Source organism: Lathamus discolor, chromosome 3, assembly GCF_037157495.1.
Source record: "Lathamus discolor isolate bLatDis1 chromosome 3, bLatDis1.hap1, whole genome shotgun sequence".
NCBI classification, from domain to species: domain Eukaryota; kingdom Metazoa; phylum Chordata; class Aves; order Psittaciformes; family Psittacidae; genus Lathamus; species Lathamus discolor.
Genome location: NC_088886.1, coordinates 80,970,749 through 80,986,957, shown reverse-complemented (window position 1 = coordinate 80,986,957; position 16,209 = coordinate 80,970,749). Strand labels below are relative to the sequence as shown.

General features: G+C 37.9%; 1 protein-coding gene across 4 annotated transcripts in view; it reads right to left on the bottom strand.

Annotated features, from left to right (window-relative positions):
• LOC136009777 (aldehyde oxidase-like) overlaps positions 1 to 13,516 on the bottom strand; it is a 43,504-nt gene extending 29,988 nt beyond the window's left edge. For 2 of the 4 annotated variants that reach the window (XR_010610644.1, XM_065670013.1), the window contains exons 1-12: positions 13,318 to 13,516; positions 12,190 to 12,247; positions 11,052 to 11,148; positions 9,252 to 9,360; positions 8,601 to 8,727; positions 7,675 to 7,736; positions 6,984 to 7,064; positions 6,089 to 6,169; positions 4,796 to 4,940; positions 4,533 to 4,625; positions 2,656 to 2,807; positions 2,332 to 2,425 (exon numbers count right to left, since the gene is read on the bottom strand). Coding sequence is in view for 3 of the 4 variants with exons in the window: in XM_065670013.1 (XP_065526085.1) it covers positions 2,332 to 2,425; positions 2,656 to 2,807; positions 4,533 to 4,625; positions 4,796 to 4,940; positions 6,089 to 6,169; positions 6,984 to 7,064; positions 7,675 to 7,736; positions 8,601 to 8,727; positions 9,252 to 9,360; positions 11,052 to 11,148; positions 12,190 to 12,247; positions 13,318 to 13,374 (1,156 nt within the window). In the remaining variant the exon portion in view is untranslated. Of the gene's footprint in view, positions 1 to 2,331; positions 2,426 to 2,655; positions 2,808 to 4,532; positions 4,626 to 4,795; positions 4,941 to 6,088; positions 6,170 to 6,983; positions 7,065 to 7,674; positions 7,737 to 8,600; positions 8,728 to 9,251; positions 9,361 to 10,228; positions 11,158 to 12,092; positions 12,161 to 12,189; positions 12,248 to 13,317 lie in introns of those variants that run through there. The other 2 variants (XM_065670014.1, XM_065670015.1) reach the window with 2 other exon arrangements.
• Between the last annotated feature and the right edge of the window lie 2,693 nt (positions 13,517 to 16,209).

The following is a 16,209-nucleotide window of genomic DNA, read 5'->3' as shown; positions in this document are numbered from 1 at the left end:
TGAACTGTCCCACCATGTCTCTGTAATCGCCACTAGATCATAACCTTTAGCCCGCACACAGACTTCTAACTCCTCCTGTTAATACCTGCAGCCTCCCTGAATGGATAATAACTGCAATTTTCCTAACAAATTATTAGTGGCATGCTCTATAAATACAGATGAGTGCTTCGTCTTCCAGAGTTTCATCACACCAGTCCTAAGCAAGTGCCCAGAAATCAATCCACACTCTATAATCCTCCCTTCTGATACTGCCACAGTCACCCCATCCCCACTTCTGTTAATCTGTTCCAAATCTCCTCTGCTGCTGCCATTGTTACCTTTCTTTCTAAAATGTAAATAATTCAGAAGGAAACTGAATGTGAGAGAACTGCTGCAATAGTTGAAAAACAAAAGTAATTGTTGTGTTTGGGGGGTTTTTTGTGTGTTTGTTTTCATTGTTCTGAGATTTTGAACATTTCTAGGAGTCCAGAAGAGAATAAACACTGTTGCCTTTTCCCTTCTCTTTTTGGTAGATTCTAAAAGTGATCATGTTTGATATTCTATGATATGTACTATTAAAGATGTAATTTTCAAAATGAAAGAGGACAACATTCTGCAAGGAACCTGAATCTGTAAAAGCCAATTGAATACTTAAAATTCCTCTATGCTACATCAGGTTTGCCAATACCACTACTCAGCTAAACTAGCAAGCCTTCCAGAAACGTGGTATTTTAACGCATATAATTGATGCTATTAATTGGCCCAAAGAGTTTTGTTGGTAGAACTGTAACTGTAGTAGTAGCACAATTGCCAAGTAGCATCATTGTTCTGCAAGAACAGAGGCATGACCATTGTACAGGAAATTCAGTGACTCACCAGTGTGGAATTTAACCATGTGTTTGGCAGATGAAGTCAAAGTGTATTTTTTACTAGTCTTCTGTGTCCTTTGTACTTTTCCCATGCTGCCTAAGGGGTTCAATGCACTCTTAAGCAAATGATTTCTTATTACTAGACACTATTTCTATTTATCTTGCAGTAGCCCTGACCTATCACAAGACTTTCTATAACAGGATAATTTTCTGTGTCATTTTTGAAAGGTTCATGTATTAAAATACTCCTGTCACATCCAATGAACATTGTTAATCACATTCATGAACAATGAACTTTACAGCAAGATTATTTTCTTCATGTTTTTCATGTTATGTGATGACGCTGTAACCTGTTCATCCTAGAATATAATTCAGCATTAAAATTGCATTTCTCAGATATAACTAGTGTGACAGCAAAACTTTAGTAAAGGAATTCCATTTTGCTAAAATTTGAATCTGAAAAATACCATTGTTAAGAATAGCAGCACTGGTGTTTCTGGAGTTTTGCTTTTGCAGTTCCATCCACAATGTTCTTGGTCTACATACATCAAGATTATTTTATAATCTCACCTGTGACTGGGCAGTAATACACCCTAAGAAGGTGCATTTTCTCTTACACTGTGATCTAAGATAAATGCTAAAAATTAATAGCGCTTCTGCACCTCCTTTTCTTGTACAAGCCACTTTTCCTGTGTTTCACTGACTACTGTTTGGTAAAGATAACCTGTCTGACAGCTATTTTTCCTCTCAGTGTCAAACTACGAAGGAAGAATTCATTCAAATCATACAACATAAGTTTTTCAGTATCTATTCCAATAAATCCTGGCTCAGAAATAACCCCTTATAGAACATATATTTCAGAGTATTAGGTAGTCTGACATGGCAACATCCACTCTGTCTAGATCAAGGGCAAAGAGAACACAAGCCATTTGGAAGAGAGAGCATGCAATTCCATCATACCAGATAGCTCCTGTTTACTAACAGTTTCATCACTAGTAATGTGGAGTACAAGAAAAGGAACAGGTAGAGGGGAGTGCATATACAGCAATGAAAGGAAACTGTGGAAATGAACATAGAAAAAGGTGCTTGACTAGGAACGCCTGTATCAGAAGTACCTGTGAGGAAAAAAAAGCCAAAGATCTTATCAGGGCCAGAGGGTGATTTTAAACCAGTAGCAAAGGATCAATTACAAAAAACCAAAAAATACCAGGGGGGTGGGGTGGTAATATACAGCTACTCAAATTGCGGGGTTTTAGGAGTGCTTATAGTAATTCACTGCCTACAGAAGTACATGTGATCTGATTGGTCTGAATGCTTACCTTTGACATGAGAAGCTTTGACATGTTCTTTTGCAAACTGCTTCTCTTGCAGATGAGTGGGGAAAGGGTTCTTTAACAAATTCCCACCTGTTATTTCCCCTCTCCCCATGAAATAGGATCCTGTACCTCCAGCACTACTAAAGAGAGAGGCTATGTCCTCTTACCTCTTGAAACCAGACTGAGCATACAATTGCTAGCTGCCAGAATAGGATTCAAGTCTGAGGTTGATTTTCTACTTATGACGTTTCCACCTAATGACTTGAAAAAGAGAAATTTATGTAGCCTTTCTCCATCACCTTCACATTTTTATGTTAACTAACAATATAACATGCAGACAATATATAAATTTATATATATTGAAGCTCAAAAAAAGATGTATTGATAAAAAATTCACTGCTATCAACAGACATAAAAATGCAAGTTTTACATGCACTCAGGAGCAATTTCACATTTGTTACGAACATTACTGCAAGTAACACACAACATACAGCAACATTTCTTATCTGTTCTCCACCCAGAGTTCTTAGTTGTTTCAAGACAGCACAGAAAACCTTTGTCTTCTCTTCAGGGAGCTCTGAGATTGCATTTGTCAAAACATCTTTCACTACAGAGAGGCTGCAGGCAGCTCCCAGAGTTAAACCTGTAAGCAAAAGATTATGAAAGTGTTTTATTGTTTTATTGCCTAGGTTTTAAGCTATATTCTGGTCTGTTCCAGCAGACTAGAGGGAGGCCTGCTCATGTAGAATACAGGTAGATATAAGGGGAGAGGCCTTTGCATATTACAGGGACTGTGACCTTTCATTACAGGAGACTGAGGATAAAATTTCATGAAATGATGAAATTGAACTTATAGCTCACCAATTCTACTATAAGGGCAATCCTTTCTCTGCTTCCAGCTGCTCATTGTAACTGCTTATCTTGCACCAACTTTGACTGAGTAAATGCTTAGGTGACATTTCACCCAAAGGCAAGTCAGCTTCAAAATGCTTTCAACAGGCTCTTCCTATTTTTAACCACGATTTTCATCATAATTTGATCTTGCTCTGCATATGTACATTCTAGATATTATCCTACAGTATGGGTAGGTAGCTTTTGCAAAAAAACCCATATAGTCCTAACACTGAATACAGTGTTCTTTTTCCCACTAGAAGACAACTGATAACTATATGCATTTATTTAAGTAGTTATATTTTTTTAATTTATTCTTTTAAAAAATATCAGTATTGTAAAAAGGTAAACAACACCTTTCTATTCAAAATTATTAACACATTTCATGTAAAGTATGCATGTTCTGAATGAACACTGGAATGTAATAAAAATTATAAATCAAAAGATACATAATTTTAAATGGCTTTTTATTAATCATTTAAAGTAATACTAGTTTTTTAATCTTTAAAACAAAAATATAATCATTTTTTCCATTTAAATCTGATTAAAGAGAAGAAATATTATTTCTGTCTGACAAACTAAACTGCCTCTCTCATATTAGAACTAGCAAGTCTCACCTTTTCATAACTAGGTTTTATTTATAGATTTAAAACCCCAGTAAAGCATTCTCCCTGCTTCTTTCCAATTCCTAAGTACTCTTCAGTTAAGAACAAACTAGTAATTTAGTTGAACTGCGTGACTGATCTGAAATTAAAAAGATACTCTACAAGCAAAAAGTGTCTTCAGGCACTTCACATCAGATATAAAGATTCATTTTCCTTAAAATTTTGGCAATAAACTTTCACAATATTATTTATATTTTATTAATTCAGGCTATTGTAGTAAGTTCAAAGCCATTTCTAGTTGCTTTTCCTAATTTCAGTAGAATTTATTTACATAAAAACTAAAACCTAGCGTAACTTTAACTAAAATCAAATCTCTGTGCTTCTCTTAAATATATAAATTGAGGTACAAAATTTTTAATCTACCATAATTAATGCTGATATGATTGAGAATAAGATTATCTATGCAGTTTAATCGCAGCCCTTTTTCTAGTGCAGACAAGCATGCAATGTTGCTAACTCTCTGTGGTTCTGTATTAGTGTTTCTCTGCTATATAGCACAGTGTGGGAAAGAGATCACAAAGCAAATATTGCATGATTTAGCACCATAACCAGTATTACGAGAATAATTACCCTTGCACTATTATGACTATAGGGGCCCAAGATAATATTGCTGGTCAGTATTGCACTGTGTCATGAAGACAAAACTGTATCATGCATTGGGACAGTGGCCACAGCCATCTTGACCTGGGAAAGAAGCAAGCAAGCTTAGGAATAAGTTGCACAGTGCTTCACATCTTCATCACTTCGGAATGACGCACTGTGCCTTACTGCGTAAGAATCTCCTACATCTGAACAAAGAAGAGTCTACTGACCATCTTCCGTGCATTTCACCACATTCAGGTCTGGGATCCTTGCAGGAGCAATAACAACTGGATGGAACACACCTCTGAATTTCATCTCAGGGCCTGCCAGATAGGAATAGACTTAGACAAAAGACATTTTCCATAATGCGAACTCCAACTTAGTCAAGAGTGAGCTTAGGAATGAAAATATAAAAAGAACTATATATGCAGCCCCATACCCCCCAGGCACACTGGAACTATGGTAGCAAGAGCAATTCTGGCTGTATACATACCCACACTGGTGTTCCCAACCACAAGAGGTGCTTTGGGATGGGCAACTTTCAGATCCAGTAATTCATCTAAGCTCACAGGAGAAATCCATGTCATTCGCTCGCCATGAAAAAAGAGAGTTCTTTTTGGTTGATTTTCAGCCATTCTCTGATGGGGAAATATGGTAGATTTAAATATTTAAGACATGTAGATAGGTGCAAGGTCTAATAGACACTAGACTTCAAGTTAAACGAGGTTCTTAAACAATGTCAGTTCTACTTAATCCTTCAAAATTGGACAGAAATAGGACTGTTACGCTGACTCTTTACACAGTGGTGAATTTCAAGACTACATGACTACATGAGCGAAATGACTTCAACTAATTACAATGGGCTAATAATCCAGATTGATAATAAATAGCCCCCAAGCAAAAATGTAGATTCCTACATCTATTCAGATTCTCTGATGGGGAAATTATTATAAAAGTGGCAAAAAATACTTAGGGAGGTGTTTGCACACTTAGATTGCTTGGAGGTAACCAATGACACCAGAAGCGGCACCCCCTTCTAGATTAAGCATGCATGTGAATGTCTGGCTGTTCTAGCACTGTTCACTGATCATTCGGAAATAGCTTCTGAACTGGTGGTGGTACAAATACATGGTCAAGAACCCCTGTCCCACAGTTAATCAACCTTTCTCCATAAGCTGCCAGCTACTTACAGAGAATTTTACTTTGAATCTATAGACAGATAATAATGCAAAGCAAATAGCTTTAGTTTTTTCTAGGGCAAATACTGTTGTCAATAATTAAGGATGCCTGACACTTTCCATTTCAGTGCCCTTGTTTCAGCTGGTTATACCTTTGTCATACTTAATCACTGGGGTTAAACACTCCCCAGTCTGGGTGGCTACCTGAGGCTGACACTTTGACAGAAAAGACAAAAAAAACCTATTCAGCAACAAAATGGGGAAAACGCTTTTTTTTTTTTTTTTTTTGCCAATGTTAAAATGTATCTGCTATTCAGTTTGCTGAGAAGCATTTGTATTTTCAGATGCTGCACTGAAAACCCAGTTTAGGTTACTTCTTTGACTTCTCACCTAATACATAACTCTGCAACTGCATTTCCTGAATATGATTATTTTTTAATGTGAATATTCAGTAAGATCACTGAGTGGAAAAAAAGGATTTATATTAAAATGCTTTGACATTTTTTCTGCTGAATTACTGCTAAATAGGACTTCAGAACAAGTTCTGAACTATGGACTACTAAGGAAAAGACAGAGTCAAATAATAGCTTAGAAGCAGCAAAAATTACCATTAGTTCTGGAGGAAATATAAGCTCCTGGGTGGGATCTAAGGGCTGGAATTCATCTGCTGAAAACAGTCTGGTGGAAACCTTAAAGAGAAAGAAAACAAGCAAAGGCAAAGAATTTGCTGTCATCATTAAATCCATAAATAAAAAAATAAGGCAACCCCAACACCAAACCATGATGGGCCCACTGAAGTCAGTAGAAAAGTAGTCATTCCATTATTATTTGGATTTGGTGCTAAATTGCCACGCACCATTTGGAGCTGCTGAGGTGAAGGAAATGTTTGTAACAGTTTCTCTAAGTTCACTGCTAACACAAATGACAGTGCAGAGGCAAGCAACTGAAAGACTTAAGTACAGAAAATTGAGAACAAAGTCAAATATTTGTATGGGTAAAAGGTTTCATATAAAATTACAATCATAACTCTGGATTTTAAGACTGAAATAGTTCCTCAGACTCAAGCCAGTGGTTAGATTCCTAAGAGATCGGTGCTTACATTCAGATCATCACTGATCAGCGATTTCAGACAATTTCACATATGTCCTGATTTCTTGCATAATATGATGATCACTGTAGGTGATCTCATTAGAGCTGAGATTAATGATATTCATGAAGAACTACTCAAATCTCAGCTCTGGAGGTCCAATCTACCTTATACCAACTACCTGTCACATCATCACCACCTCATACAAATATACAGAGAATCCTTAATTTTTTGAAATATCTCCAAATATCTTGCAAGCAATAATGTATCTTATTTTACAACTAATATTACGTGAATAAAGTAGAGGATTAAATAACAGACTGTACTGCATTTACTTTAATTACAAGAAAAAAGCCAAGCAATATTTTATTAAGTTTTATATTTATATAGGACAGGTAAAATACTTAAAACCCTACCTTCTCTTCCTTGTCAAACAAATCGTCTTCCTGATCACAGCAACATTTTCCATTTGCTTTCCTTTGACAACAAATGGATTCCTAAAGTAGGAATATTCCATTAGTGAAACACTGCCTAGAATGTCAATCAGTTAAAGTTTGCTTAAGCCAGTAAAAGTCTCTTTCTATTTCAATAAAATTCTAGATGAAGTTTAATAATAAGCTAAATTGGAAGAATTGTGTTTTAAAGAAGTAATATTCAAAACCAAGTTAAAATCATCAGATGTTGAAGTCCTTAATACAAAATAATTCATACTATGTGAAATTCAATTGACCTTGTGAGACACATAGATGGCTTGTATTATTTCTTTTACTCACTGTTCACTCTCTCATCTTTCACTGTAGGTTTCTGAAATGTTGCATTACATGTTAAATTACTGAGAACATTAATGCAAATTCTGCTTTCATTTATGCCAGTCCTGAACCACAGGAAAACACACACAGTTATTTCAGATTCCTCTTCATAACCTAGGCTAGACACCAAGTTCATGTGTTAATCAGTTTTTGTAATGTGTTAGGCCACTATAAATCTTACTCAGATCTACATCTCTTAACAGAGAAAAGAGATGATCTTGATGAAAATCTTGATGGTTTATATACAGATATGCACTAATAGGCACAATCTAGTATTCCTATTATCACTACTTCTTACCTTACAGAATGTTTTACAGGCATCTAGGATTGGCCTATACCCAGTACAGCGGCACAAGTTTCCTAAAAAAACAAGGAAATGAGTAAGAAAAAGCTTTGTTCTAAAGTACACAGCTTTAAAATGTCTTTCTATGAGATTCGTGGTTTTGAAGCTTAGCTCTCCCAAACATAAAAAAGATCAGTGTAACAAGACTTGGGACCCTGCAGCCCCTGAGGAAAAAAGCTACTGTTTCAAGGTGACTTTGGCATACTTGATAGTTGCACTAGAGGGAATCCCATCTACAGCTTAGTATGTAGGAGAATAAGAAAACTGTACAATATTCTTCATCCAGTCAAAATGTTTTTCTCCTTCCCCTTGACTTACTTCTAATAGTGAAGGAAGTTAGCATGATACTTCCACCTAAGTTCATTTCACAGTAACAGGAAATGCTTTTGGCTCCACTTTGACTCTAGAGCACATGACAGAAGTCTATTTTACCTGCACTCTGCAATAAATGCTCACTATTTCCCTTCCTGAAAATGGTCAGCATCTCTCTACCTTGACTGTTTTACTCCTACCCCAAAGGGCTCTCCTGTGAGATTTATGACACTCTTAACTCCAGATGTAACAGGATTTCAGAGATGTTCAGATGCAACTATTTCTCTAATATGACATAATTTTTGCACATCTGATTTAAAGCACTTCAAAAGATATATATGGGGATGTTTTGAACACCTGTCCCTGAAATGCTCCACAGCTCCATGCTTCATTTTCCTGAAGAATGACAGGGAATACAAGTCCTGTATCCAGCAGGAACTCTGCTAGGGAGCACTATTTGCATGAAGTGCATACATAAACGCATGCACATGTACTGATACAGACATGCACTCACACAAAGTATGTGAAGAAAATGGTTTGAGGACAAATTAAAAAGTGGCAATATTTACCAGCCAGTGCTGCAACCATCTGTTCTGGTGTTGGTTCTGGATAGTTTCTTAGCAAAGTGTATATGGACATCACCATTCCGGGGGAGCAGAAACCACATTGGGAGCCATGGCACTTGGCAAGCCTCTCCTAAAATGAAACACCATAACTAGCACTCTTTCCGGTGTACATCACCAGTCTAATGAACTCCTAAATGACACCATACCAAATGCAGTCTTCATAGTAAATCAGACTTTTAAAATAAAACAACTTAAGCAATCTCAAATAATTATTTTGGGTGTGATGCCCAGGCATATCTCACTACAGAAGCTAATTAACCTTCAATGGACTTCTTTCTTGCCTTCATACTAAAACATCAGCTGAAGGGGTACTGTCCAAGATGTGTCATTATCTCAAACAGAACACAAGCCTGATCCGCCCCAACAATTCTTAGATACTATTTGATCAGGCTTGATCAGGGAAGATCCACCATGAAGCATATCTCATCAGCCTTGATCAACCAACCATCAGAAACTTGCGCTGTCATCTGTTATCATTTAGCAGGGAGAATAATCATCATCTGAAATTCCCATGCCCTAAAGGCACTGCCACTCAAGCCAGCCCATACAAAGGAAGAAATCAATTACTCTTACACAGTGATACCGTACTCTCACCTGAACTGGGTGAACCCTGGTTTTTGTACTTCCAACACCTTCCACTGTGGTCACTGCTGCACCATACAAGCAGCAAATGGGAAGCAAACATGCATTTGCTGAGTAATGTCTTTGAAACATAAAGGAGAATAAATAACATGAATATTATTTTATTTTAATATGCATGAATATTATTTTGCAGTCAATCAAGACATAGCCTATGCTTACAAAGCAGTCATTATCATCATTTGGAATGAGAAGAGAATAAGCTTTATGGAAGGGATCATTTACTAGCTGTGTCTCTTGTCCCCACTACGCAACGCACATCTGTGAGGAGAGTTCTGCAGAATTTCTATTTTCTGAATACTTCAGTCTTTTCTAATTGCCCTCTTGTCTCTCCTGCTCACAAGCAACTTGTTAAGTGCATTTTGGAGCAGGATGATGAGGAAGGGAAGGCTGGTGTAGTAAAGGATTACTGCTGCATATTTATAAGAAAATTTCTGAATCAAAGGAAATTCTTACATAAAATAAATATAATTCTGAATAGGAACTATATACTAAAAATGAAAATTTGTCAAAGCTTTTCAGCATCAGCAATATAATGGTTTGGTTTACTATAATTAAAATGTTTCTGGTCAAGTGTCATTCTGACTGCTTCAATTTCAACTCTTAGAATAAATGTAAACATTTTCATTCGCATTGAGTTCCAATATAATACAATTGTCAAAAGGAACAACTGGAACATTTTGACTTTTTCCCCACCTAAAAATATATTCAACTGACAATGACATGTTACTGTTTAACAATTTGACTAGTGTTTTCTCAATTTAGAAGTAATTTATTCCAGTTTTTACTCAATGAAACTCTCGAGTATCAAAGTCCTTTTTGTGGGTGGGTTGTAGGAATGGAGTTAAAGGGCTGGTAAGACTCAAACTTCTGCCTGCCCTGTCTTCCCACCAGTCATATGACATGGCTGGTTTTGTCTGGGATAGAATTACCTTTTTTCACAGTAGCCATGGGCGGTCATGTTTTGGATTTGTGCTAAAAACTGACTTGATAATGCAGAGATGTTTTAGTTACTGATGAGCAGTGTTTACACAGAGTCAAGGCCTTTTCTGCTTCTCACCCCATCCCACCAGTTAGTAGGCTGGGGGTGCACAAGGAGTTGGGAGGGGACACAGCTCAGCATATAAAGCTGGGAGAGGGAAGGGGGGTAAGCTCAGAGTGATGGTGTCTGTCTTCCCAAGGAACTGCTATGTGTGATGGAGCCCTGCTTTCCTGGAAATGGCTGAACACCTGCCTACCAAAGAGAAGTAGTGAATTTAATTCCTTGGTTTACTTTGCTTGTGCACACACCTTTTGCTTCACCTATTAAACTGTCTTTATCTCAACTAGGGAGTTTTCTCACTTTCACTATCCAACTCTCTCCCCTCTCCCACCATGGGGGAGTGAATGAGTGGCTGTGTGAGACCTAGTTGCTAGCTGGGGTTAAACCATGACACAGAGATGCAGGTAGATGCCACATTCTAGTCGTCAGTAACCAGGGTGTTAAATGTATACCTCCTGAAAAGAAAACTCCTCACAGGAGCTATCAGCATATATGAGCAAATTAAGCACTTGAGAATGATATATTAGCAAATTTGCAACATAGCTGAATAAACAGTATTTTTTTACAGAAGTCTCTTTTGGATTAAAGTGATCCTTTGGATTCTTTCACTGTTAAGTACAGATTCTACAAATTTATTTATACAGTTTCATATCTGGAAATTGTATCTACAGCCATAAAATTGTGTGGGTTTCCAAATTTTCTGTTAAGGATACTGTATCTTCTTTGAAGCTGGCTCATAAGTTGATATCATCACCGTGCAGGCACCACAGCCACCTCCTCCACAGCCATACTTGGTTCCTGTAAGATGGACTGAAAACACTGTCATTAGGGAAAAAAAAAAATAAATCAGGTTGCATTCTGGTCTTTATTCTGCACAAAAGCTTGAGGCCACCTTTTTTCTGAACAACTAAGGAACACGGAATTGGTTTGGTATGACTGCATATGTATCAGACTCCTTTCTATGTTGGATTAATATTTTCAGTGAAAGTAAGAGTGAATCCAAGGAACGGCATGACCAAAATCCTGGTCTCAAGAAAACAGAAAATTTTATTTCAACTTCTGTTGGAAGAGGAGTCAGCTGGGATAGAAAGAGGAAGTGATAAATAGTTTCCCAATTGAAAATATGAAGCAAACTTGCAATAGGCGAAACAGCTATATTCCTGAAGTTCCAGTGGAACACTAAAACCAATATCCCTTCTTTTCTCACAGGGCCCCTTCATAGTTATATTAACCTTGCCTCCCATCTCAAAAATCACACTTACGAGAGAAGTACTCATTTCTATGAATCTGTAACAATGGGCAGTCTGAGGCTGTGAACTGACAAACAGCTAATTTTATGTTCTACAGCCACCAAAAGGAAGATGACTTATTCCCTATTTCTTCTGTCCTTTCTCTTCATGCTCCAAAACCCAAGATCTCTTGCACCGAGTCTTTTTCTCACCTGTCTCTTCCATGAACTAACTAATGATGAACTGACTACTTGGCAGCTGAGACCCTAATCCATCTGGAAGAGAGACTTCTACAGAACTCCAACTCTATCAAGCTGTACATATATCAGCCAAAAGGTTCTTAGGTTTCTTTACAGGGGGAGAGGTACACACATACGGATCATGCCTGATGACATAACTTTGTTTAGGAAACTAGGCTAAAAATACAGCAGTGCAAGGAAGAGTATTTGGCTTAAGAAAGACACATAATTTAATATGGCTGTTTAATCTCAAGGGAGTCACAACTTCCTTAACCTGGAAAATCACCTTTAATTATAACTTCTGAGAATTTTGTTCTGATAAGGCTTTCAAAAGAATGATTTGAAGCTTCTTTCAAATAAGAGAACAGACAAGAAAAGGATACGTCTCCTTCGCAGGTAAGATAACAGCATTTGTTCAGGATCAGCATTTTTCTCTATCACCTGCAGTAAGAAATGAAAAACAAGGTTTAACAAAGAAACCAAGGATTTTCAAAATACAGGGCACAGACTATATTCCCACAAAGCCAGGAGAGAATCCTTCTCTACTTCCCTCTCTTAGAACTAGACTAATTGCAAGATCATGGAACAGTTTAAGCTCCTTCTAGAAATTTCTTCTCAGACAGATTTGTTTTCCAGAAAGGAAGTGCCAGGGCACCTTGCAACTACTAAAAATAACTGCTGCTCAGTGAAAGGTCATATTGAGGCCACACTAGAAGTAAAAATGCAGGAGAACTTTGCTACAATAGAGGCAGCATAGCATAAACAATGTTTTGCAGATTTTTAGAGTGTCCCTGACACTTAAGTCTACTGGGATGAACACTAGAGAAGCCTATAAGACTATCAGCAGGATCCAGTTTTCTAGCTTTATATAAACTTTCACTTGCCCTAACAGACTAGCAATAGAGAGCAACAGAAAACCCCACATTCTTAGAATTGCTTAGAATCAGCTAGCCCATTCCAGTTATGTTGAATCAACAGCCAGTTTAATTCTTGTAATATTATCCTTGACCAGTATGTTGGCCAATCGTCCATATTTTGGCACCTGAGTCTTGCTGACTTTCTGTTGTGCATCTGAAACTCTAATACCATCTGATACTTCTCCAATACCATTGAAGATGAGAAGCCAGGCATTTACACATGAAAAACTAGTTTGCTTGCCAGCCAAGCTTGATACCAAACTGAAAATTCATTTCCTTTTGATGTGATTTTTCCCCTCAAACGCAGCAGAGCCAGCTAAAACAGGATGGTGTAATCGTGTTTGTCCTCTTCTGCTGCTTCCCCCTTTCTGCAGCTTCTCTCTTTCTAACAGCACTTGCTGTACGCAGAAGAGCACAGTAATATGTGGGGGTGGATTCACTTCCTACAAGCAAGGAGATGGGAAGGAGTGCGTCTGGAAGCTTGTGTGAGCATTCAGTTAAGTCTGAGGAAACCAAATCCGTGCCCACGCTCTTCGGGGTTACTTCTGGAACAACAGCCTCCCTTTCTCCACACTCTTTTCGGGCAACACTTACCTTCCTCCCATTCACATAGAAAATCAGGTCGTCGGCAGCCACTCCTCGAACAGACATCGCGTCCCAGGACCGAATCAGCCGCAGCTGGACGAGCCGAAGCAGGCGGGGCCGGCCCAGGGCCGCGGGGGGCGGGAGAGGGGCGGCCCGAGCGGCACCGCGCCCGCCGCCGGAGGCTGAGCGGCCGTGCCTCGAAACTTGACTCGTCAGTTGCATCGACAGCCGATCAGGCATTTTATATACTGGATCCTTTTAAGGTATATTCAAACCTCGCGCTTTCCCAAAGGACATGCTCGTTCCTCCAGAGCAAAACGGCAACGTGGGCGTTGTTAACTGCTATGACACTAAAAATAAAATCTCCAAAGGTAATTTTAAGTTGTTGTAAAATCCAACAATGTAGTGGTGATGATCCCAGTGGGAATTTTGTATATACCTGCACTCACAAAATAATCACAGTAACTTCCAGGTATTACAAGCATTTGTAAGGGCTACTTGTGCAAGCAAGGATGTATAAGATCATAAATGTTTTCCTTTTCCTGTTTAATCTAAATACATAAAATTCACTTTCCTACAAATTCTAAAAAAGTTGAAGTCTTTAGTAGTAGTAAACTAAAATATTAAATGTAAAAAATGGGTAAAAATAAAAAATTATTGAATGAATATGAGAAAAAGCAACTTTGAAGTGATAAAAAGAAGTTCAAATTACCTTATCCTCAGAAAAATAGTCTTAAGCCCTGCGGCAGCTGCGAATTAATTTTTATCTCAACTGAGCTGTTTTTACATCTTTCTCCTGGCAAAAGCTTCTAATATATCAACCGATCCCGTAAGAAAAAAAAAGCACATTTGGTAAAGATTCAACAGGCAATGTCTCATTATTCATGCAGTACCTAAAGTAAGCAACCACTTTGCAGAACAATTAAAAGAACTGCATCCTAGAAAGCAAAGTCAATTTTCTCTGTGCACAGAACATCAATTTGAGCAACAAAACAAGTAAGGATGGAGAAAACAAGGGAAGAAGGGCAGTAGCAACAGTAACATGATTTCAGAGTTACTGAAAATAACTTTGCACACCTTCAGGTCATTTTCTTTATCCTTTGCTACTTGGAAAGATAAGTATACTAAACAGAACAGAAGAAACTAAGGCATAAAGGCCTAGGCCTTATACTTTTATTGAAAATGACATGCTTTTATTTGGAACACTGTAGCAGCCTAGCTGGTAACACCTGAAGCTGCATGGAATAACAGGACCTTCACTGAGAAAATAATTAAGACCATTTCGAAAAAGACTGGGATTCTTTCTTCTGAGAAAATGAAGCATGTGCTTCTATTTCTAGCTTTCAAACCATGGCCAACAGAGAAAAACAAATGCTTTTTAAAAATCATTGTGTTTTGCTTCTGCAGTGCCAGCACAGGGAGCACAAGTGGTAAGAGATACTTCTTTTTCATTTCTAATGACGCAGCTGGTGATGCTGATAAACAGTGAAAGCTAGCAAAAACATTTCAGTTAAAAAAACCCAAGCAATTAACTACAAACTTGGTAAAAAATACAAAAAGTGTATAAAAATATTCTGTAATTATTTTTTAAATAACATTGAATTTCCATATTGGTGGAATACTTTTTGCCATGAGGTTCTTGCTATCATTGCTGCTGTACACTTACAATCTTTGCATGGTCTCTGGAACTGGTGACCATAGCTAGACAAGCTCTGTTTAGGGAATAAGGTCCCCTTTGTAAACTACCTTGCTAGTGGAATATTTAACTCCAAATTCATACATGGAATGCTATACAGGATCTTTGCGAAACTGCCTTGGAGCTACAGATTCTCATTTTTAAAAAATCAAAACAAAACCCACAACAGAAAACTGTAAATAATGCTTTTGTGCCCCTTTACTGCTTATGGTTAAAGTTTAAGACCTACATGTAGAAGGGATGCACCTGAAACCTGTATCTAGCTTTCCACGTATCACTTGTTTTTTCTGTCGAAATATGCAGCTGAAATTCTGGCATCTCACAGGAGAAGGACATCAGTTCCCCTTGTTGAATTTCATGAGATTCCTCTCGGCCCATTTCTCCAGGCTGTCCAGGTTCATTTGAATGGCACTGGAACCATCAAGTGTTTCAGCCACTCCACCCATTTTTGTATCCACTGCAAATCTGTGTAGTCTGAACTCTGTTTCATTATACAGGTTGTTAATGATTATATTAAACAGTACTGGCCCCAATGTGAAACCCAAAGGAGCTCTAGTGTTTTGCCTCCAGCTGGAGACAAACTGGATGCTGCTGATCACAACCCTGTGAGACCAGTGGTTCGTTCAGTTTTCAATCCAACTCACATTGCACTTAGCTAACAGATACTTTGTCAACTTGTCTGTGGAGTTTTGTCAGAGACGATGTCAAAAGCCTTACTAAAGTTGAGACAACATCTACTGCTTTCACCCACCAACCTAGTTTTCTCACAGCAGAACACTAATGGGTTAATAAAGCATCATTTCCCCTTTGTAAATCAATGCCAACTACTCCCAATCACCTTCTTGCCTTTAACATGTGGAAAGAGTTTCCAGAACTATTTTCTCCAACAGCTTCCCAGGGTACAATAGAAGCTACAATGAAGTACAAAGAGTACAGTTTGGTTTGGTATTTTTAAGATTACACCTCTTAGAAAGAAGTGCACCATAACACACAGAAGGAATAGCCAACCAAAAATCTGGTCTCTGGAAGTTTCAACAGTGAATGCCTTTGGAAAAAGTATAAACATTTCTACTGCAGGGCTCTTTTCTTTCTTGCTGCCTCCAGCACATACTCTGGACACGAGACTTCTCTCTGCTGTGCCTCAAGATGAGACTTCCTCATACAAATTTCAGTGTGATTCTGTCAAATCCAAAAGTCAACTATCT